This window comes from Misgurnus anguillicaudatus, chromosome 23, assembly GCF_027580225.2.
Source record: "Misgurnus anguillicaudatus chromosome 23, ASM2758022v2, whole genome shotgun sequence".
Taxonomy (NCBI): Eukaryota; Metazoa; Chordata; class Actinopteri; order Cypriniformes; family Cobitidae; genus Misgurnus; species Misgurnus anguillicaudatus.
The window spans coordinates 777678-803476 of NC_073359.2; the positions used below are offsets into that span (position 1 = coordinate 777678).

Here is a 25799-nt window from a genome sequence, read left to right on the forward strand (position 1 = left end):
ATGCAAAATATACTTTAGCAGCCAATGTTGAAGCAACACTAAAGAGTTTTTGCTCTTTGCTTCCCCTACAGGTTGGGAGCGGAATTTTCGTAAATAATTTAGCCTACTGCAGCACAGCTGGCTCTGATTGGATTGTAGGTCTGCTGTAAAGACAGTTTTTTTATACCGGGTCTGTTGAATGCTGCATTCTGATTGGCTGAGAAATGTTCTATGGGTGTTGATTATTTTTCTGTAAACCGCACACCTAACTTTTCAAATGTCTTAAAAATAGGCACCAGAGGAATGTTTGTGGTAACCGTGGTATAAGAGGAATAATTGACTCCGGTCCTTTGAATTATTTGAAAATAATGCATTACCACCTTGGTGTGCATTATTTTCTTATAATTCAATGGCCCGTCGTCAATTATTCCTTACGTAGTTTTCACTCGAACTACAGGACCGCGACCCGATGGTTGGGAACTTCTTTAGTGCGGTTTTGGCCGATGGGCTGCAAAGCGAATGTGAAAGTGTGGTTCACCCTATTTCCAGTGGATGAACGACTGAAACTTTTTTGGAAACATTATTTTAAGGTAAAAAAAAAAACTCTTTGGTGTTGCTTTAATTGCTTACGATTTGGGACAGATATGATGTTATTTAATGTTAAACTATGTGAGTGGCGCGACAGGGATTAGAGCAACTTCCTGTGCCGTGGACAGGTGCCGCCTGTTGGCGCAGGTGTGCATATACTCATAGAAAACAATGTGTTATGAGTTTTTTTTAGAAAGGCGTGGCGCTGCGCGTTCGGTGTGCGACCCCCTTTACTGTCCCAGTAGTATTACTAAAGTGATATTACTGTCTTAATATTAGCATTGTACAACTAAACCGATGTTATTAATGCCTCAATTTTATCATTATACTACTAAGTTGATACTAGTAATGTCCTGATATCAGTACAGTACTAATAAATTGATAGTAGCACATTGCTAATATTGGAACAGTGCCAGTATTGAAAATATTAGCATGTACTATTAAACTGATATTGTCCCAATATTATTGCTATATTACTAAACCGATATGAGTAATTTCCTAATATTAGCACTAAACTGATACTAGTACTGTTTCAGTATTAGAGCTATATGCTACTTCTAAATGATTATTGTGATGATTGTACTCGGGGGTGTAGTTTCCAGGTGGGATGGAGGGGAGTTGATCCTTAAAGGCGCTCTAAGCGAATTGACGCGTTTTAGACCATAAAACATTTTTTGTTACATACAGCAAACATCTCCTCACTATCTGCTTGCTGCCTGTCCGCTGATCAAACTTCAAAAAAACGCGATCTCTGTAGACAGCTCAGGCTCGACAAACGGCAATATAAACATAGTGGCCAAACCTAGCACAACAAAACATAACAAAGCCAATAAACGACAAAAAGGATTTGGGGGTGGGGGCTGGGCGCGTTCATGAAAGCACGGACGGGAAAGGGGGGGAGGCGTTAGCTACGCTCCGTTTGTTTGAAAACAGTTCAAACATCAACAGGAAGTGACGTCGCACATTATTCGCTTAGAGAGCCTTTAATAATTAAACATAGCAATTACAACCCCCACCACCCCAATATGTATACAGTTGTTAATGCAAACATATGTAGTTAATACATCAACCCCACTATGTTTAAATCATTGCTTGTACTTTTCTAATATTAGCACTGTACCACTATACTATTACAACACAAATTCTACAACCATACCACTTTACTACAGTACTTTTATTTATTACTTTACTATACTGATACTAGTATTTTACAACCACTATGCAACACTTGCTTTACTGATTTGAGTATTCTTTCAAATAATTCTATACCACAACTAGTAGTAAACTGTAGTTAAATAAAATACTGTACTTAACATGACATATTTGAAAACAGGTTGTTCACAGATGGAATCATTCTCATGTTGAAGTGCGATATCGTGCCGTGTGTTTCCTAAAATACACCGATCTGACTACAGTTTGTTCTCAGTGGTCAGTCATGACGCCATTCTGATCTCCTCATGCTTTACTGATGGCAGCATGTCTGTCCTTCACATTTCTCTTTATATGCTTTGATCTTTACCTCATATCAGTCACATCTCTAAGCGGTCTGGTTTCGTCTGGAGTTTACACCATATGGGGCAGTGATGCATTCGTGGAGGTTTTTTATAGTAAACTTGTGTCAGTAGCATGCACGTGATTGGTGCAGATACTCTCGCGCCAGTGTCTGGCTAACAACCACACCGTGTGCCATGTGGCTGTTGGCAGGAGGTTTCCGAATCATCTGGCACTTGCTAAGCAGAGATGTATCATAGCCGAGTTGCTTTTGGAAACAATTGCGATGGGGTTCTTTTATTAGAATAAGCCGCTAATGTTTAGGCGTGAAACAATTTCATGTACCGTATATGCCGGATGTTCATTCAGACTGTAGTAATATTGTGTCTTAGTTCATGTTAAAAGTTGTCACTCTTAACTTCATAATTAGATTAAAAAGACTTGAGCCTGGATTTCACAGACTATCAAATGTATTTGACAGAAACTATTTGACCTATGCATTATAAATCAAATGTGTATTTGAAATCCAAGAACAAAGCATTTGAACTAAATGAAATGAAATGTCTACCGTTTCAATGTCATTGGAGAGGCTCAGTAATTGGTTTGAGTTGGATGAAATTCTCCTCTCTGGAGTTTCACCACCTACTGCAGGACGGTCGGGCTCGGTGACAGGACCAGCTGTCTCGCTCTCTTCATTGGCATGAAAATGTGTCCCTCTCAGAGAGGAACAGTCTGTCTGTTATCAGAGTTCGGCCCTCCATCAGAATTTTGCTTTTAATTTATCAGTGCTATTTCCCGATGGATATATGATTCATAGACGAGCGTCTGAAAATAATCAGACCAGTTTGGTATGCTTTTGTATTTAATGATGTGCGTGCATAAAATAGAAGTTACTCATAAGAATGCATATGGGCTTTTGCCCGTACACTGTCAGAAAATAGTACAGTTTTGTACCAGAGGAACTGGGGTTTGGGTTAGAATGTCATTTCATGTAACAAAAAGTTGTTCTTACCCCAAACCCAAGCGACAATTATAAGAACCAATACATAAAATGACACAAAAAGATGTGCTGTATTACGTAAAGGAGAAGGACTGACGTATCATCATATGCACGCAAAATTAGAATTTAGCAAATGTATTGCACAAGTTTTTACACTTCGTGCTATTTATAAGCATCTCCATAAGACTGGGCTGGATGTTCAGCCAACGGTCCGTGGGCGTGACGTCTGAGGCTGAGACTAACAATACGGCACCCTTAGGGTACCACCCCAGTGACGGCTGGTTTTAGCCTAAAATGTGCAGTTTTGTGCTGTTTTTGTACAACAGCGCTCTTGAGATATTGCTTAAATACATCACATGGCACAATCACATGGCACTTGCTTCAATGGATTTAGGGGTGTGGTCCTGGTCAAGACAATCTCCTGAACTCCAAACTGAATGTCAAATTTTAAGTGTGGCATGGTTGTTGGTGCCAGACGGCTCGGTCTGAGTATTTCACAATCTGCTCAGTTACCGGGATTTTCACGCACAACCATTTCTAGGGTTTACAAAGAATGGTGTGAAAAGAGTAAAACATCCAGTATGTGGCAGTCCTTGTTGATGCTAGAGATCAGAGGAGAATGAGCCGACTGATTCAAGCTGATAGAAGAGCAACTTTGACTGAAATAACCACTCGTTACAACTGAGGTATGCAGCAAAGCATTTGTGAAGCCACAACACGCACAACCTTGAGGCGGATGGGCTACAACACCAGAAGACCTCACCGGGTACCACTCATCTCCACTACTAATAGGAAAAAGAGGCTAGAATTTGCACGAGCTCACCAAAATTGGACGGTTGAAGACTGGAAAATCCTGGTCTCGATTTCTGTTGAGACATTCAGATGGTAGAGTCATAATTTAGTGTAAACAGAATGAGAACATGGATCCATCATCCCTTGTTACCACTGTGCAGGCTGGTGGTGGTGTGATGGTGTGGGGGATGTTTTCTTGGCACAATTTAGGCCCCTTAGTGCCAACTGGGCATAGTTTAAATGCCACAGCCTACCTGAGCATTGTTTCTGACCATGTCCATACATTTATGACCACCATGTACTCATCCTCTGATGGCTACTTCCAGCAGGATAATGCACCATGTCACAAAGCTCGAATCATTTCAAATTGGTTTCTTGATCATGACAATGAGTTCACTGTACTAAAATGGCCCCCACAGTCACCAGATCTCAACCCAATAGAGCATCTTTAGGATGTGGTGGAACGGGAGCTTCGTGCCCTGGATGTGCATCCCACAAATCTCCATCAACTGCAAGATGCTATCCTATCAATATGGGACAACATTTCTAAAGAATGCTTTCAGCACCTTGTTGAATCAATGCCACGTAGAATTAAGGCAGGGGATCAAACACAGTATTAGCATGGTGTTCCTAATAATCCTTTAGGTGAGTGTATGTTAAAATATATACAGCAAGATTAAGCAATTATGTGAGTTTGGGTCATAGTCTGTTTGTCCAAACAATGGAAGACGGGGTTGTGTTTGGTAAACTGCATTAGTGTTGCAGAAATCACACAGTGTACCTTTAAAACACATTTGGCCAGATGACAAATCTGCATCGTGGATCAAATGTTATGCACACATTTAAAACAATAGCACATTTTACTTGCTTTAATCTACCCTTGTCTTGCAAGCCAGAGGTTTTCTTGTCGGTGACTTTAAAGAGGTGGCAAACAGACTTATCATACACGCCGTAATGTGACAGTAGAACCCACAGCACTGTGATCCAATTACACAGATGTCCTGTGGGGAGAAAGGGTTTGGCGGTCCACTCGGTGCACGCCTGATGAGGCTCAGGTATTGCAGTCGGTGTCCTCATGAACCCAAAGGCATTTTTTGAGTAGAGACGAACGCACCTTTTTTTCCAATCCACATTACCTCCCACCACAGGGAGTGATGCTACCCCCGTCCCATTTTAGTCTTCTCTGCCCTTAGATTAATCACTGCAAATGTACTTTTGTGGATACTGGTTTGTTTGCGGACCCTCTCGGCTCACCGCAGCACATGAGAGAGATGCATCTAAATGCAACGCTGCAGGAGTCAAGGATTCTGTTTGAAGCCACAGAAACGATTCTGCTTGGCAACTCAACTGCACTGCATTCAGATGGGATTCGGACACATGGGACGTTTTGGATCCAAAGAAATGATGCCGTTTTGTACAAAAATCATGCATTGTTGAGGCAGCATGTTTTTTTTAGTATCATTCAGCATTGCCATATTCCTAATGTGTGCATTATAATAGTATAAACAACAAATGACTTAACTCCTCTATCTAGTGTTTGTAGAGCATTATATTAGAAGCGCAATATATTGTGGGTTTGATTTCCAGGGAACACACATACTGACAAAAATGTATAGCTTGCTTTGGATAAAAGCGTCTGCCAAATGCACAAATGTAAATCTAAGCAGCTGGCTCCATTCTGGTATATAACGCACACATTCCACGATGCATTCGATCGATCAATAAACATAACTGCAACAGCATGACTTTGATTGATGATGACATCCGTGCTTTATGAAAAAGAGTTGATGCATCCCAGATGCTTTTGAGATGAATCAGTGAATCTCTGCATTTATTTCCACCCGGCTCTCTCTCTTTACAAACGACTGAATCACCTTGATGTTTGTGCGTCTGGTGCATTGGGTTCTGCAAGAGCCTTTGTTGTTTTTGCGATATGTGTGTGTGTGCAGATGTTTGCATTGAAAGGGTGGGTGACTTATTTTAAGCATGTTTCGTTCCTGGTTCGCAGGCTGCAAAACAAGGAACGACGTGAGCTAACTAGGAATAGTCATTTACAAGGCCCTGAAATTCCCTAGTTGATAAAATGCAAAGGAATCCATCCTTTCCCTGCAAAACAAAGTCGGAGAGGATAAAGAGAAATAGTGCTCTGAAGAAATCCGCAAGATATATTTTAAATTGGTCTGCCAATCTTGTTTTTAAAAGCGTTAAGATTTTGAAGCTCCGTTTGGTGCCAATTACTTTACAATACCTGTTTGCATGAATTTTTTACATATTAACTATATATAGGAATGCAACATAAATCTTGTTCTTTTCTTTACCCTCTTCTCAGTATTTAGTGTTTGAGCATTTTCCCTGAAGACTTTCCCACTCTTTGTCTGACAATTACACAGTGTTTACGCCAGAAATGACTAATGATGGTAACAGCATAACAATTTGTTTTCACTGGACGCATTAAAGCTACACGTCATCTCTGAGTTTTTACTTTTTGGGACCACTTTACATTTTGCTTGTTTACAAAATAGCTTAACACTTCAATCATTTTAGTATTGGGACTGAAATGAAATATATGAAAAATGCATATTAGTTGGCAAGGGACCTGAAACATTACATGCTGACTTTAGTTTAATGGCGATAAGTTCTAAATAAAGTTTTATGAAATCCTTAATACAGTGTTGAGTTCCATTAAAAGGGAAACTTTTAAATATTTCGTGTATATATGATAGGGTTTATAGTAAACATGCACTGATATATCAGCCAATGCTATCGGCCGATACAAACAATTATTCACCCTGGTGTGGCCGATTATTTCTATAAGTTTAAAGGGGGCAGTAAGTGCGTCAAACTGTGATGTATATAAAAAGAAGTGTTGAGAAACATCACCAGCTTGATTTTCAGTGTTGATAACTGAATGTTATTTATTCATAAAGCTTAAAAAAATACGAAGACCATTTACTTTGTTTTCTCTATTTTAATTTCAAAGTTTTTATTTGCATTTCTTACAAAATTTTATTATTAATAATCATCAGTTTAAAAGAAATAAAATCTGTATCAGTAATCGGTTATCTGTATCAGCAGAAGATTTTTTTTTAGCGGTGCATCTCTAATTGATGGTGTTATTGTTTGTCCTTATTTAGATTATAATCTCATAAAATGATATATAATTTTTCATTGAATATCAAACATGTAGTCAAGTATTATGATATATTGCAATTATACCATGAACATCAGTTTAAGCATAGAGAAATGATATTAACATTTACAAAACACCTAGAAGAAGTGATGCTTTAAAGGCGGAGTCCATGATGTTTGAAAGCCAATGTTGATATTTGAAATCACCTAAACAAACACGCCCCTACCCCAATAGAATCTGGACCTTCTGTTGATATACCCGCCCCACACATACGCAAACCGGCATTTGATTTGATTTTATTGGCTATAAGTGTGTTTTGGTAGTCGGCCCGTCTCCTTTTCCAACGCGTTTTTCAAACATCGTGGACTCCGCCTTTAAGCTTGTAGCTGAACTATTACAAGAAAAGCTGTTTAATGTTGACTAAGTTTAATGGGAGCAATTTAGCATTTCACATCTGACAATAGTCACGGAATTTTGTGCTCATTTTCCGTGGCATTCTCACGGATCTCCGCAGTTTTCCGTTGCCCTGCTACGGACTGTCTTTTTCCGTGGCATTCTCACGGATTGGTTACTCAACGATTTGTCCTATTTTCTTACCATTTTCGCTTCGGTTTAGGGTTAGATTTACATGAAATGACATCCCTACCCAAACCCAACTCTAACCCCAACGACAGGCAACAATTGTTTAAAGTTTAGAAAATATAAAAGAATAAAGCAGAAAAAGTAGTATGAACCAATATTTAAAGTGACATACTAACGCAAACACCAAATCTAACCCTAAACCGAAGCGAAAATGGTTTGAAAATAGGAAAAAGCAGTTGAGTAACCAATCCGTGAGAATGCCACGGAAAAAGAAAGTCCGTAGCAGGGCCACGGAAAAATGCGGAGATCCGTGAGAATGCCACGGAAAAATGAGCACAAAATTCCGTGACTATCCCACGGAACTTTGTGAGATCATGTTGCATCTGATGTACATGTTAGTATAAAAAGTGTTTTTGCTGTATCTTTAGGACTGATAGATAAATGACCTTTTGTGATTGGTTAACATTTCTGTAAAGGGATTTTCAATTCTGAAATGACTTATTATTGCTTTTCTATTTTGAAAGACCACACACATTTTTACTCATCCTCTTTAATATAGATTTGAATATTCCCTCTTATCAACGATTTACCATTCCTCTCAAATTTGCTGAAGTGCCAATTAACTGAATGACTAATTATGGTGTTTATATAAAAAAAACATAAATCCTTAATGAATATGAAGATGAAAATTCTGCTTCGAGTTAATGAAATCAGCTGTTTTAATGACAAGTCTAAGTTGCTTTGTGCAGTAAGATTTGAGTGTTTCTGGCTGGTGCGACTGGGCGCTTTTTATTATCCAGTTGTCTCAGTACACAAGAGTTTGATGTTTTGGTAAAAGTTCAACGAGGGGAAACTCACTAAAGTATAGCTACATAATAAATGCATTAGCCTCACTAACTTAAATATTCACAAACAAAGATGAAAGATGAAGCTTTAAATTTGATTCTTGTAGAGTTGTCGCCACTTTTCTCTTTTGATGTTTTTGTGTCTGGGTTGTTTTCAAGTGTGGGGTCAAAAAGGGACAAACCCAACCCAATTTAATCTATGCTGGGTTGTTTCAAGCCAAAATGCTGGGTTGTGTTAACCCATTATTGGGACAAATATACATGTTCTGAGATAATTTAACCCAAGGCTAGTTTTGTCTCTTTTTGACCCAAAGCTGGATTGAAAATTGCGGCTGAACACCAACATATGTTTCAGATGCTGATCTACCAATATGCTATATTTTCATCCCATTGCTTTATGCAAAGTTTATAAATATCACACACAGTTTACAGTAGGGTTAAAATTATTCGATTTAGGTGACTTGTCATTCATTGATCTGACTTAGTAAAGGGTCAAATGATGTTTAAACCATGTGTTATGTTATAGTTCTGGTTATCAATTGGCAGGTCGTATCTATCTTCTTAGTTTTATTTATTTAACTCTCCTTTGCCTTTTGGTGTGTGTTCAAAAGTTCTCAGCACAAATTCAATGTCCGTACCACCTGAGATATACTGTATCACTGCAAAACAGCTTGTAATTAGGAGGAGATTCATATCTTTCTTGTTGACCTAGTTGTTACAGTACATATTTTCCCCAAGGCAACATTTAGCATCTATAGGCACAACGGACCGCTTATTTTAAAAGGGTGGTAATCCGGCTATTTATCAAGGTTTGATTGTGTTTTTGGGATGCACTGTAATGTGTTCATGCTTTTTTAAATCCATTATTTCCCACATTTTACCTTTATTATACACCGCTGTTTCCATTACTGGATTGTATATGAATTAGCATTTAGTTAACTGGCTAGCAGAGCCAAACACATTGCCTTTATTTCACTTCCATCCTCCAATATTAAAATCAGCCCAACATGGCCTCACCCCTTTGCTGCGCGTTTCCAGGGTCAGGGTTGAGAGGTCATTAACCCAGAAAGAATCTTACTGTAGTCCAACCAGAGATTTAAAGCAACACTAAAGAGTTTTTTTACCTTAAAATAACGTTTCCAAAAAAGTTTCAGTCGTTCATCCACTGGAAACAGGGTGAACGGCACTTTCACATTCGCTTCGCAACCCTCTATCGGCCAAAACCACACTAAAGAAGTTTCCAACCGTCGGGTCGCGGTCCTTTAGTTCAAGTGAAAACTACAAAAACTTGCTTTACGGCAGACCTACAATCCAATCAGAGCCAGCTTTGCTGCAGTAGGCTAAATTATTTACGACAGTCATAATGGACAATTCCACTTTCAACCTGAAAAACTCTTTAGTGTTGCTTTAAGTTGAAGAAAATATCTCCCTTTGCATTGAACTTTGTAACTATGCAGATGTTGTTTATGCTGACGCAGCAACATTACTGACGTTAATACGGTGAAAACATAATCAAGGACCTGTTCAAGATGTATGAGGGTAGAGGCAACACTTGAGTCATTCTTATGCCGAGACAAGAAATTAATCTCCAGGATGTTGTTAAACAACGATCCTCTCGCGCATCTCATCTCGGTTTTGCCAAGACACGCAGAAAAGATAATTAAAGCCTTTTGATTAAACAAAAATAATCGGCTACTTGACAAAAAACTTGTGTGTGATGGATTATGCCATTTATGTGAACTTGATAGGATTAACTCACCATAGAAGACTTTTAACTTAACAAACAAGCCTTCCAGGATGCCAACTCAATGCTCATTCTTTAGCTAAACTAGTTTAAGCAATTATTGGCATTATAATGTTTCCCTCCACTTCACCATCGTCCACAGCGCACAGAAAGTGCTGAAGAATTGAAACCACGCTGTCATTCTTTCAGCTGACAATCAGCAGCAGGCGGGGAAGAAAATGCACTTGTAATGAAATCACTGATTTGCTGCCCCTCCATGCAGCGGGTCAGAGTGATTAAAATCCGTCGCTGCTAAGACCCAGGCAAATGAACTTCACATCAGCGGCACTCGCTGCATAGTAATTTGATTTCCCGAGCTTGACTCACACGGGGTCCTTGTGTCGCATATTAGAACATTAGTGATACCAGCAGGGGGCACGGAAGTTAGATTATTCATTTTTTTAATCCTTGCTTTGTTGACAGACATTATTCAGAGACCCGAGTCACAAGGCACGACTGGGTTGCCCAGTGTTTTAAAGCTCAAGTGCTCTAGTTCTTCTAATTAATAGCCAAAGGTTGGGCTTTCTTGGGAAAACAGAGTCTTGCGATTGAAGTTTAGGCAATAACCTTGACATTTTACGTGCCTGTCACATATGAAGATACACCTATAGATTTGAGATAATATGTGAACATTTCCTTTTTGTGTTCCACAAGAAAAAATTGTACCGCTTCAGAATGACCTTAATCCCGATCCACTTACAAATTCACCCATCTAATGGATTTCACCCTTCTAGAAGTTTCCCGCCACTATAAAAGGTAATAGCGGTGTAAAGTTCCCCTCATGTTGGGTGAAAAATGGAGGTATGGAAAATGTCAGCGGAAATGTCATCCACCATGTCATATGTCCTAATGCGGTAACCTACATCGGCACAGATTCTCAATTTCGCTCAGGTACAAGCACTCCACCTCCGATCAATGCTGCGTAAGCCCGTTGTCAAACACCTCTCCTGCTTCGTTTTATTGGTGCTGTCAATACACTTGACCTTTCAGTGTAATGTAATAAATGACCCCAAGTGGTCATAAGGCGGATCTATTATCCTCGGGTTCATCCGTCTTTGGCCCTGACTAAAGATTTCAGGGTCATGACCGCATTAAACATTGTCAGGAGGGAGTAAACCCTTGAGGTTGTTGTGTGTGCCGAACATTGACCTATGAGGAAGTGTGGTTGGATGTCTGACAGCCCTGGAGAGGTATTAACAAGCTCACATGAAGTAAATAAATATAGCTTGTAGGTGGATTGATCCAGAAGAGGATCTTCTCAATAAGGTTCATCAAATAGAGATATCACTTTATTTATGGAGTTGGGTTTAATCGTGACAGCAGAACATAACACTGGGAGATAAGCATGAAGTGTAAGGCGCTTGATGGTATGAATCTATTTAGAAGCTGAGATAACAAGACTCAAGTGTCTTAGAAACCAAAACGTGTTTTGTGAAGTCCACCCTGCTGTAGATTAAGGAAACAGAAGATAACTCAAGTACAAAATACTCAATCAGAAGTTCTTCTTTTATTTTTTGGGTGGGATCACCCAAACACATCGGTTAACCGTAACTTACAGTTTTTCCCTCAGTTCCAGAGTATCCGATGGTCAATCGCCAATTTTTACCGTGACACTAGTAATCACTTCAGAATGAGAAGCTTCTCTGAGCTTTGTTTGTGTGGCTGATATCGGATGCCTTCACCTGATGGACTGCCGGACAGGACACCTTATTCTTACAGCCCTGGACTTGACACAAGACGGGATCCTGAATTCCGGGGACACAGTAGCGCCACGTTCCGATCAGTCACCCTGATAGACAAGATAATGGAGTCCGATAATGGGTCGCCTTCCAGAGACCGAACAATGTTCATCATGGCCTTTGCTGTCATCTGCACAGACACATAAATACACGGCCGACAGCTTACAAGGGCTAAGGCTACAATCCAGGGCCTTGATATTACTTGCGTGTCTGTGAGAAAGTGTGAAAGACAGATTGAGGGATGGGGGGAGGATTTTCACGTTAGTTACAGCTCGAGGCCTCACCTAAAGTCGGTCTTTCTTATGTGGCTACGAGATCTGTTCCTTCTGAATCCTTAAGGAACAAACAGGGAAGCTTGCTGCAGGCTCCCACCCGCAATCAAACCATGATGGAGGCCATCTTTGTACGGGTACGTCTTGAATGACGAGTTCTTGCTTCAGGACTTTCGTGAAAGACGCAGTCAAAGTGGTAATACTGGTTACTAAAGAAATAAGAGACTTGTAGGTTATCAACTATTATAAACCCAGCAGTAATAGGGGTACAATTTTGAAAGTTGTGTATACTGTTAATACCTTTAAACTAATCATGAAAATGGCTTTTAAAGCAAAATGTGTTGATTTTATTTAAGTGATGAAGCCTCTCAGGGACATAAATGTTCAGAGCAGTTAATGTTATGTGCTAAATAAATATTATGTGGTTCCTACAAATTTTTTGTCACTTTATGACTTTACAACCCATTCATGATTAGCGGCTAAGCACATACTGTAAAAAAATGTTGGTGGGTCCTCCCCAAAAAATGACTGAAGTAGATGCCATTTTCTTGTATTCTGGTGCCCTATTTAAACAACTGCATTTATAGCCTAAAATCTTGTTTACTCTTGCTGTGTGTCACGAGAATGCATGATGCGAAAATAGAGAAAACACGAAGTTGCGTTTAATTTATATGGACACTAAATGAGCGTAGATATGGATATGGAAGTCAATGGGTGCCATCAAGGGTGTGCTTACAATTTTTATATATATATATATATATATATATTTTTTTTTTTTGTGTTTTGTGTGTGTTTAATAATCATACAGGTTTTAACCTATTCTTCAACCCATACAATTGCTTTGGTCGTTTGTCCATTTTACCAAATACAACCAAGAGATGCATTTACTAAATTAGCGCCTCTACCGGCAGCAGGTGAACTTAATATATTAGGGTATAAAATAATATTTTGATGTATAATTTTGCTATGATGACATGTACTGGGATAAGCTTTTCAATTGAAACTGCCAGGATTCATTGTATTTTATTACACATTACACTATTCAGGCATTTAGGGCAAATAACGTACCCATTTATTTATTATATGATATAAACACAGCAAACAAAATTGTCACAACTTTACTTGAAATATTCCAAGTGTACCGAGGTCAAACGATCAATTTATTTGAAGAAAAGATGCAAAAGTGATGACAATCCGCTGTAAATATCAGGGGTCTCATTTATAAAACGTGCATAGGATCCTTACTAAAAGTCTACGTATGCACAAAAGCTAAAAAGACTTGTATTGTTAACTTTATAAATCACAGATCACCTGCAAGCATGCGTACATGAATCATCCTCAGATCCACCCTTCAAGCCCATTCTTATCTCAAGTTTGTTTTTATAGATCACACCCTTTGCGTGGGAACTGGCGTACGCAAGTTTCCGACCCTTTTTGTGCATACGTACGCTTTATAAATGAGAAAAAAAACTGCCGCATGAAGAAGTGAAGAGTTTCGTTGCAAAACTAGATAAATCCATTTTTTAACATTTTTGTCAAAACATGTTTATTATTATGTTATCATGTTATTATTTTGTTTTATGGTGCTACTTAGCTGTATTTTTTAAGTTATGAAGGTTTAAATCAAAACAAACCAACTGCAGTTGAATTGATATTAATTAGAATGCACATCCAAAAAAACAAGATTTCTGACAAATTAAAAAAACGGATTTATCTCGTTTTGCAACAAAACTCTTCAAGTGATGATACAATTGTGATCTATGATTGTGAAAATGATTGCATCATTACGTTAGCTAAGAATGTGAAGCGCTATTGGCTCTGGATTATGTTTGAATGAGATCTGACTGTGCGTTTTGATCACAGAGTTCTTCATATAAAGTAATCGTATAGCTTCAGTTCGCAAAGTTTGAAACACTTTTATACAGTTTTATGCAATAAATACCTGTGACTGTACTTGTACTTGCGTGTTGTGTTTTACATGGTTAAGATGGGGTTGGGTTTAGGGTAAGGGTGAGGGTGGGGTTAGATGCTCCAAAATATCTTTTAAACCATAAATGTTAATGAAACGGTTTCTTTATTTACAAATTCATACAATGAAATGTGTCTAATCTGATGTATAAGGCAAAAACCTTAAAAGGTAAGAACAGGTTGTATAAGCTACTGCCGCTAGAGGATACTAATCCCTTAATATGTCACTTTACATTATAATAAGGTGCTTGCACAAACGACCTATGAGGCCTTATTACCCTTACGAAAATTAACCATGCTTTTATTGTGGGTTTTTTTTTTGTCTATTGATTACTATGAACAAAACCATGGTTATTTTGTGGTTACCATGGTTTTACTTCAGTAACCATGTTTTTTTTGGTTTTAACTGTAGCAAAACCATGGTTCATCACAAAATAACTGAAAATACGGAAAAATGATGGGTCTGTTAATTATTTGTTTAAAAATGTCACCAGTATCCTATCCTGTAATATTACAACATGATGATAATCTAGCCTGGAGGTACACATCAATAATTTTAGCCTCAAAATGATAAGTTCAGTATTGTAATTGCTAAACATTCCTTGTCCTGCCTCCTCTTTTCAAAAATTACAAGTCTCAGAGATTTCCATAAATTGCATCTGCGATGCTCAAGCCAACATAGTTTGCTGCCAGAAAGAGAATTAGCATATAAACTGACAGCTTCTGGACAAAGCACTGTTCAATACAGCACAAATCTCTTTTCATCACAGTAATTAAGGGGTGCAGATTTCATTGCAACACAATCATTACCGTTGTTTGTTCGCCGCACCTTCATTTTACATACGCTGGTGTTTTTGATCCCAATATCATTCTCACATCCACCCCCAGATTCCTGTCCCTTATATATCTTCCTACTGACCAGTTTAATAGAAAAGCTTAGCTCACCATTAAATCAAGAGCGATCAAAAGGCTAATTGAAAAATACTGCGCCTGGCTAAACTTTGTTGGCCGGTGCTCGGGAGGCCCACCAGAGAAGGGAATTAACTTTTAGAGAAGAATATATCTGGCCTGACTTGGTCAAAGATCAAATGATCCCAGACTGGTGTCAAACAGCCAAAAAGCTTGAAGATAATTGCAAAGAAAACCCAAAGCGCAAGTTGAATCAAACTCATTTCGCTCAAGTTTTCTGTGGATCTGACACGTTTTTTTAAAGCGTTGACCTTTAAGATTACATTCCTGTGTGCTCAGAGCTCAGGAACCTGCATGATTTGATTGAATATATGCTTTGAAAAATGATCTTAGGTAACTTGTCTTCTTGATAATAAAAAACTTTGTATACAGAAAGACTGAAATCTCCAAAATAACGTTCCAACAGAATTTTATATCGGCAACAATCCATCATTAAAAGTTTTATAAACTTTGCATCTTTAGCTGACTTCATAACTACCACCGCATTGCCATGCCTCCTTTAAAAAGTCAACTTTTGTTCACATAATCACCATTTTGAGCACAGAATTTCTCAATTAATTTAGTTTTCTCTAGTATTTGTCTGACAGTGTGATTATTTTTTAGTATTTACAATACTAATTTACATGGTTGAACATTGGTGAGGTCTTTTCTTGAATTGCATTTCAGCTTGTGAGTTATTTTACAGAATAATCATGGACTACGTTTTCTTTCACTCTCATAATGGGATTATTACGGGATTTGGTCAATATTGCGATTATACTTTATCTCTCATAAACACAATACTTTGATAAAAATTATGCGATTAAGCTCATAATCGCAGCAAGTATAACCATATTAAAACAGGCGGTGTATTCCATTTTTAATCGCAGTATGTGTCCATTTAAATGCTTTATTTGCATCAATACCGCACTAACTGAAGTGCGCCTGTGTTTTTGTCACGCACCTTAAAAGCATGTATTTTTCACGTCTAGCGCCCCTAGAGGCCACAAGCACCGCAGCACTGTCGCAAAGGAGAAGAAGACAACTCTTTAGTTCACAAAGTCTGCGGTGTGTCTTACAGCATGTCATATGAATATAAGGTTTAATTTTTTCAAACGCAAAAAGATCACGTAGTTCACGTTTACAAGCCAGTTGTAACGGTGGTCGCTTGGTTAAAGTTTATCATTTTATTCGGTCACTCTCCTGTTTTCTCTTTCTGGTCTTCTCCGACAAGACCTTGCCCTGCTAGAAAAAAACAATAAAACCATTACAGAAAATTCTAATGGTGGCCATTAAAATACCAATAGGAACCATTAGCTTTTACCATTAAAACCACTACACTGTAGTGTGTTTGGGCCATATTCCATTAGAACCAATACATAGAACCAATACATACCATTAGAGACCAACAAAGACCAATACACTGAAGTGTGTTTTGGGCCATATTCCATTAAAACCAATTAAATTCCCAATAAAACCAATAGAATTTCTGTGATGGTGTCTATTGGTTTTTTTTAGCAGGGTGGGTTTCTTTTTCTTAGTTGCTGCTTCGGCCATGACAAAAGCATCAGGAAAATAAATAGTTGGGCTCTTATGTCTGAAAGGAAGTGGAGGAAGTGACGTCTGCCGTAAAGCAGTCAAATTTTGTAGTTCTTTTTGTGCTCAGGTTACTACCCAAAACCCCCCAAGTTTAACCCTCTGGGGTCCGACCATTTTGGGACACTGGCAGAGGTTTTGACCTGCTCTTACATTTGGTCTTTTTCAGTTGCTTTAAACATATTAATGGCAAGTGTCTCATAACACTGCATTCAGCACAAACTGGGCTACAATATTATATGAGCTACATGTATGTACATGTTTGTATTTTTGAGAGAATAATGTTTATGCGTGGTTTTTAAAAAAGCTATGTGTATGATTATTAAAGATGGAGTATTTTAAGTTGATTCTGCTATGGTAAGGAGAAAACACGTCGGTGTCGCGTTTTTTGGATCCCAGGGGGTTAAAAATACGAGTAAAAGCGATACAGACCTCGTCAGGCTATGGTAGACATGCCATTCAACCTATTTTAAGTCGATGTACCATCACAATGTATTGAAAATATATTATGAATGTTGAAAAACTAGAAAGTGTCACTTTAAGCGCAAATTCATAGTACACTTGACATCAGGAAGTTTTCCCTGAACTCTGTCAACACAACTCACTGCATTCATCCAGAAACCACTCAAATAACACCACAGCAGCGTATGAAACCATTACTGTTGATAGTTGTCTAATACCCAAAGATTTTCCATAACCTCACAACATGTTTTGTGCCAAGAAAGATCACGAGAACAGAACAACATGATGACAGAGCTAAACATCGTATGTACGTTCTCAGCACGGCCTCTCTTGAGGTAACGCAGCACTCGCTGTTTCATTACATAACTCCAAAAACAAAGAGGATATTATGCAGCTTGTCTAAGATGATAAATGCGTCTCTGCGGTTTGCTTCGGCATCTGGTGGGTGACAAGAAACTTTAGTTCTGTGTTTTTCTGTTATCTGTCAAACGGTGCTTTTTGATCACGCATCGCTCAAACTGCGGCAGACGATTTAATCTTTCGCTTTACTTTATACGCAGGTTGAGATTAGAATAGGCAAATAAATGATATCTTAATAACATTCAGCATAAAAATCAATAATCATTTATTTACTCTGAATTGGTGTTTTTTATATTGCTGTATAGATTAATCACTCTTTTTTTTTAAACAAAGCAAGCCACGTTGAAGTCAGAAGTAGAGTTTCAAAGTCAGCTCATCCTTGCCTCCTATCTGATTTCCGAAGTCTCATTCCGAGATCCCGAGCATTCATATTATGACCACGTCAAAGCTGGCTGGCAAATACAACTGCCTATGAAAGTTGAAATAAGTTACATTCAATCACAGAATCACAGCGGGGGAATGCTCTATCATTTTCCATTATAAGCGTTGACAGAAATACAGATTGGACCGACCCAGTTTTCCGAGCGCAGCAGTGAATCTAACCACCACTTTTTTTTCGTCCGGTTTCAGATTCCACAGATCAGCTACGCTTCCACCGCCCCGGAACTGAGTGATGATCGACGGTACGATTTCTTCTCTCGAGTGGTTCCTCCTGACTCTTTCCAGGCACAGGCCATGGTGGACATAGTGAAAGCGATGGGATGGAACTACGTATCTACGGTGGCTTCCGAGGGATCTTACGGCGAGAAAGGAGTCGAGGCCTTTATGCAGATTTCAAGAGAAGCAGGTGAGCCTAAACAATGCCGTTTGCAGTCTTTGTGCATTAAAGGATTTGCACTAATAACAACCTCTCATTATATTTTCCAAAACAAGTCCCATTCGCTGAGAAACGTTTGGATTTTTCATTCATCTCTGCAAAACGAAGTTGATTACTAGAGACATCTGCAAACTTTCAATGAGGAATTTGCAGTGTTTACCCAAACAAAAAGCTACACTGAAAGCCACTTATCAAATAAATGAATGTGTAAACAATTCCAATAGCTGTCGACGCTGGAAATGTTGCGTCTCTTTGTCGATTGCAAAACAATACACATACTCACTCAAACAAAGTGTGCATGCGCCCCCGAGGAAAGGACATTAATTCAAAGCGTCTTACTCATTAAGGAGAAAAGCCAATTACTGAAACTTGACTTCTACCTTTTAGGGCACAAATTAGATTGTAAGATGTAACCTGACATGATGGGTAATTTGGGTTGCTTAATGGGACCGACTTAACAGTATATCAACGTATAATTGTTACAGATAACCAAATAGATTTCTTAATTTTTTTTAAGTATTAAAAAATACATATATAAATGATATATGGCTACATTTCTTGGTTTGGTAGTTTGTTCTCTATCAAAAAAAAAAAAAAAAAATTCTTAGCTGGTACTTAAATATTAAAGAGCACCTATTGTCCGATTCACGTTTTTAAATTTCCTTTGGTGTGTAAGTGTGTATAAGTACATGTTAATGATATGCAAAAAGTACAAACCCCAAAGTAAACAATGACGCAAGTTATCATGTTAGATCGACATTATGATAAGTCCTCTCGCTAACTCCTGAGCGAATCTTTCAAACATGTTAAGGAGCGTCACATTTCCTGCTGATGTATTCAGGCCAATCACAACGTAGAGATTAGCTGTGTATTTAACCATAAACCACACGAAAACATTGTATTATACCAAATACACTAAATAATATTGTTTTTTAGCAATAAAATAAGTGCACTTTAATTGATACACACTTACTAGGCAATATGACCGATTTTACAAGTTCATTGTGGAACTATTCAATGCGTAAGTCTTGACCTGCATTTATTTCTAATTGAAGGCCATAAAATACATTTGATTATGAAGTAAAATGGGGTGTAAATGCCGTTGTGTGTCGACTTTTACGGTTGTGGTTGATAAAGTGCCCTGCAATGCTTTGTCTAAATATGTTATGTAATTATTTAATAATGAACATCATTCTGGGTGCAAAAATATTGTTGGAGGGAATTTATGAAAAATTGACAGCAGTAATTTTATAGCTTGTTGTTTATAATGAATTATTAACTAGAAAACTATCGAATCAAGCAATATAAATTCTCACATACGAAATCTCCTCAGATTCAACAGCTTTAGAGACCGGTACAAAGATCAGTACATTCTGTTAATTGCACCCACTATGGTGTTGAGGTGAACAAACTGTCTCCACAAGCTGTTGGGTGCTGTAGAGCTTACATTAGCAACATTTAGCACATTATTTGACCTCTCCATACTTTACACGTTTTTGTGCAGTACTTTCGCAGCCATTTTTCAGAAACAAAATTAGCTCAAGAATCAGAATTAACACTCAGTAGCGAAGATGATGCATTAACCAGATGCTCAGACAAACACAGATTACAATAGCTTCTATTAAAGGCGGGGTGCATGATTTTTGAAAAACACTTTGGAAAAGTGAGTCGGGCTGAGTACCAAAACACACTTGTAGCAGTAAGGTGCATGTCTACTAACCAACATTATTGCCTGGGTGTATGTGTGGGGCGGGTCTATCAAAAGAAGGTCCAGATTCTATTGGGGTAGGGGTCGGTTTGTTTAGGTGATTTCTAATGTCTTTCAGAGATCATGCACCCCTCCTTTAAATGGGAATAGGAAGGCTATGAGAAATTGCTTGTTGAGGGTTGGTCAAGTATGACAGTCCTTGTTTGTCCTAAATTAAAGCGGGGTCTTAAAGCTATTTCATGCATTCTGACTTATTAACACTGATTCCTCATGCTAAACATTGACAAAGTGTCAAAAAAGTAGTTGGACGGGTGACAAATTATTTCTGTGCCGAATGCACTTCGCCAGGGTTCATACAAGTTTCTGAAAGCTTCGAACGTAAAAGATGTATACGTATAAATCATACTCTTTTTCTTTTATGTGCAATTTCAGTGCAGGAAGTACAGTGGAAGTCCTTATATGGGCATTTCACCCGGAATAGCGCACGAACACACCAACCTGGAGCTGATGCGAAATCAACTTCACTAGATAATGTTGTTGTTTGTGAAGGACATTTACGCTTGTTCAGTTTCCCAATTAACCAAGCATGATGGAAAAAATGGATATAGTTTGTTTATCCGGGGTAGCAGCGGAGTTTTGCGTGTGTGTTTGTTTAACGCTGGATTTTGTTGAAATGGTGCGGTCCCAACGGGATCATGAGTCGCAGGCGGTAAGTAAAACTGCATCAAATGTCGGTGCAAACAACATGAAATAGAAAATGTTTTGTGTGTGTTGCTTGCTCATGACACGGTACGTCTGGTTTATTCTGGTTTATTCGGAAAAGTAGCTGAACAGCTCATCTGTCTTTTGTAAATCTGATATAACTAAAGTCTTTTTGGAGATATGAAGGATGTAATACTATTCTGTTGGTACTCAAGATTAACATGAGATAAGCAAAAACACTGTGTGATATGTGAGCTTTAACTCTTTCCCTGCCATTGACGAATTAACTCGTCATTGGCAAGGAAACGTTCTCTCTTAATTGGCAAGTTTTTCCGGCAATCCCTATTTCTATCCACCAGGTGGCACTCGTACCCAACTTATTAAACCAAGAAGCAACCCCTTAGGGCAAACAGTTCAAAGCAGAGGGTCTTTTATTTGATATATTATAAATTTTAAATACATTTTAACATAATGTGTATGTGTCTGCTTCGTAACTAACTTAGTAAAAATCCTGCATCAAAACGGACAGAACCAAACGCCTCCAGTGAATGCAGCGATATGTACCTGGAGAAACATATTTTAGGTTATGTTGGCAGGGATACAAGTTGACCATATCTTTTGTGTACATCCACAACTTAGTTGTGTTGACTTTAAAGTTACGCTTTAAATGGTATCGTATTGCTATCCAGTCTCACAAAGTTTCGTGATATAGTCACATAATTTTTTTATAATTTTTTCGTGAGATTACACAGTTGAGTAACCAATATCTGATAATTACACGAAAACAGGAATTCGTTATACGATCACAAAAAAACACGGAAATTCGTGATAATATCACAAAAAATCAATAAATTACGTGACTATATAATGAAATTTCGTGAAACTGGGGTGGAATTGCAATGTTGTATGTAGGAGCAGAGCAGCATTAGAGCGAGGGGTCAAATGCATAATTTTAATATGACTGCAGGGGTTACAATAAAGGGGTATGGGTTCAGTTGATTCGGGTTCTTCTGTTCGGTTTGTTTATAGAGCTAGCTGGCTGTGAAAGCAACCTTAGTTAAAGAACGTTTTAAATTGATTTATTATTTCATATGATTTAATAATGAGTTATTACTGTTTGCCAAATCATTTACTGCATAACATGCCATATATGTCATGTTCAGAGTCTCCCAAGCACGGTTCACAGGCACTTTGACTGCAGGATCTAATCCAGATTTATTACGTCGTTGCTTTTCCGTCACACTCCTAATGACAGATTCATCTCAGCAATCACGGCACACCTACGTCTCTCACATCTACCCTGTTATACTATCTGTGTCTACCTCTTTCCTTCAGGCATTTCTCATCTTAAGACCTCTTCAGATGTGACTAGTTTTCGCTAAAGAGGGAAACTTGTTTCCGTAAACTTGAATTTCGCAAACGCACTTGTGACTTTAATCCTGTGTGAATTAAACACATTTTTGCTTTTGCTCACACAAAAAGCAAATCACCATTTTTACCAATCCTCAGGAGTCCTATAAGAGAAATATAATAGCATTCAAAAAGGGGAATGTGCGTAAATGTTGTATATTATTTTCTTCTTTTGTTATTCTTGAGCACTTTTTAAAGAAGAATGTTTAAATAGCATTAAAGCTTTTCTATTATTCATATTATTTTGATTGTCGTCAAATACCATAAACAAAAGTTAAATCATTATTGGTGCCCTTAAGTATAAATTAGGATTGTTTTAAGTATAATCAACATGCTATTCAATGCATAAACAGAAGTAGCAGAAACCAAGACATTCTTATGAAGGGCATATAAATAGCACGCAACGTGAAAAGTCATGCAAAACATACGCAAAAATTACAATTTGGCTACATATTATAACGCCAGTCCTTCCCGTTTACTTAATACAGTGCATCTTTTTGTCTCATTTATGTATTGTTTTTTTCTTCTGTTTTTTAATCCATTGTCACTTGGGTTTGGGGTTTGATTTGGGATTTGCTTTAAGATTTCATATTATGCAACAAAAAGTTGTTCTAATGCTAATGCCAATCCGGGGACCAATTAGGGTAAGGTGTGTTGCTCAAGGGCACCACAGTTGTAATCCTGCCCGCCGTGAGACTTGAAACAACATGAAAAAATGCAGTGCATTAAGTAAATGGGAATGACTGGCACGCGCAAAACTGGAATTTTGCATATGTATTGCACAACTTTTCACACTTCGTGCTGTTTATATGCAAATGATAAGAATGGGGTGAAGAATGTGATCATGGATGCTCAAAATGAACCTTGTAGAAACAATCAAATATGATTTTCATTTCATCTTGTGTTAATATTTGTCAAACACTAACATTAGGACAACTACTCCCAATTAAACAGTGCTGTGGCCTCACATGCCAGCTTCTGTATTAGCTTTGGCGCCCAGCGTGGCATATTCATTTTCAGTGTTTATTTGTGAAGCCATTTCGGTCCACTCGGGATCAGAGGAGAGAAGGCTGTTATTAATGTTCATAATTTGTGTATTTGATTATCCTGTATAGTGTATAAGTGCCAGTTTGTTGATGTGTACCGCTCGTATTGCTTTGACATTCATTAGTGGCATAGTGCTTATCCTGTTGGTGATAGCGGGAATGTGTTTTCATACGGATGAGGACGCAGTTCTGTATAATGCCAGATAAGTTTGCCGTGATTACTCTAAGCTGTCTTAGTGTACGTATAACCCTACTGTGAAGACTTTAATGTGTTACCTTTGATTTGAATTAATTGTGGTCACTGAACTTCTGCCCACCAGAGGGGAAGATGCTTCTGAGAGCATTTCAAAGTGTTAAGTGTACTCGAGATGATTTTTATGGTTGCTCATGGTTATGGGTAGCAGTGCTCGTGTTGTTTTAAACATTTATTGAATTAAGGGTATCTGTGTGGAGTGTACTGTAGATAGAGTAACCTAATGTAAGAAATGCACCGCTGTTTTAAAGGCTAAAGGGCCGTTCACATAACGATAACTATAAAAAATATAGTTTTGAAAATCGTTTTGCATTAAAGAGAATTGCGGAGTGATAATACATTGATACATTGAACGATATTGTTGGGATCACTTTATGAGCGATTTTTTTCACAGCCAATCAAATCTATTTGAACTTCAAGTGCACGCGCACAACAAATGGCGAATGCTGATGCAGTTGCTTTGAAATTCACTAGGTAATGCTTTTTTCCTCCCGCACTGACTACGCCAAAAGGTAAGATATTATTACACAAACTAGATACACTGTTTAGAGTTACGCGAAACGCAGTGTGTTGAATTCATCTGCTGGTTAATGCAATGCATATTTACATATTCAGTGACACTTTTGCAACATTTGCAACAGTTTTTATTACAAGAAACATCCAATATTAGTTAAAGCCATTAAAGGTGCAGTGTGTAAATTTTAGCGGCATCTAGTGGTGAGGTTGTGAATTGCAACCAACGGCTCAGTCCACAGCTCACCTCTTGCTTTTGAAACCCATAAAGAAGCTACGGTAGCCGCCACCGGACAAACATGTCATCGTTAGAGACAACTTAGTAAAAAAGTTTGTATGTTAAGGGCTTCTGTAGAAACATGGCTGCTCAAAATGGCGGCTTCCATGTAAGGGGACCCTCTGTGTATGTAGATAAAAACGTCTCATTCTAAGGCAATAAACACATAAAGGTTCATTATAAAGGTCTTTATAAACCCCTGATAATATAGTTTTAAATATTATTTTGCATTTCTGTCAAGAGATCCTTCTAAAAATAACACACTGCACCTTTAATGGCAAGTGATTTGCACGAATGCCGCGCGTGTGAGCAAATTAGCAAGTTATCGTTATGATGTGAACGCAAATGTATTTATTGTTATAGTTAACGTTATAGTTATCGTTATAATGTGAACGGCCCTTTATCGTGCATGTATGCAATACTAATGGGGTGGACACACTAAACACGAAGCCTGTATTCACATTGTGATGCTCCTCATTATTACTCGCTGGATTTAACCATGAGTCAGGTGAATTTTTCACTCAAGTTGTATTTTTCACTTTGCGAGGAAGACATTTGAGGCAAATAGCACATGTTTGCGGCAATTGCACCGCCCGATTTGTGCTATTCACATCACACCATGCAAATTCGTATCTATTTGCATCTTTGCATTGACTTTGTACAGTATGTAATCTACTTTTACAAATTGTTAAATTTTCCCTAAATTGTTGAAAGTTTTGCGTTTGGTGTGTATGACCCATTAGAGGTTTCCCAGTATTGTCTATTTAACCCTTTAGAACCTGAAGCAAAAATTGTTGTTTTTACACTTTTTCTTTGGCTGTCAATTCTAACACAGTGTGCTAGCATCAAGTGCAAGGTATATTTATATTTAATATGTTTCAATAAATCACAATTATTGATCATTACTGCGTGTTGTGTGTTTGTAAATATTGTATGTATGACCTTAACATTTTATGAGTTATCTTGACAATTCCTTTTGAACTTCATCTGATTCAGAAGTACATTGAGGGTTGATTTTGTGTGTGTGTGTTTTTTTTTTAAAGAAATCATACAGAAAAAAGGGACATCCCAAAGGATGACCAGTCATTAATATTGCAGTGGAGCGACTTCTAGTGTTATCTGATCTCTCATTAAAATTGCAGAAGATCCGGTCAGGGTTGTGATTTGTTTTTTTAGTAGTTGGAGCATTCAGATGGTCTAGCTCAGATACACACTGCAGTCTGAGTGGGCGTGCAAGGATAGGTGACGGGTCTATTCATATTGAAAGTTGATTCGGCAAGCGGCTCTTTGTGGTTTGGGTATAGTCAAACTTTTCTTAGATTGGTGTTGTGTAACATGAAAGTTTGAGCTTCAAACTAATATCTTACTGTATGTCACATGGGCACATTTGTAGCAGTAGCCATCAATACATTGTATGGGTCAAAATTATCTTTTTTATGCCTAAAATCAGGATATTATGGAAAGATCATGTTCCATTG

General features: G+C 38.0%; 1 protein-coding gene across 2 annotated transcripts in view; it reads left to right on the top strand.

The window, feature by feature from the left end:
- The window catches only part of LOC141359240 (metabotropic glutamate receptor 7-like), a 187229-nt gene that overhangs the window by 39253 nt on the left and 122177 nt on the right, over positions 1-25799 (top strand). For both annotated transcript variants that reach the window (XM_073861331.1, XM_073861330.1), the window contains exon 2: positions 18166-18382. In XM_073861331.1, the coding sequence (XP_073717432.1) occupies positions 18166-18382 (217 nt within the window). The remainder of the gene's footprint in view (positions 1-18165; positions 18383-25799) is intronic.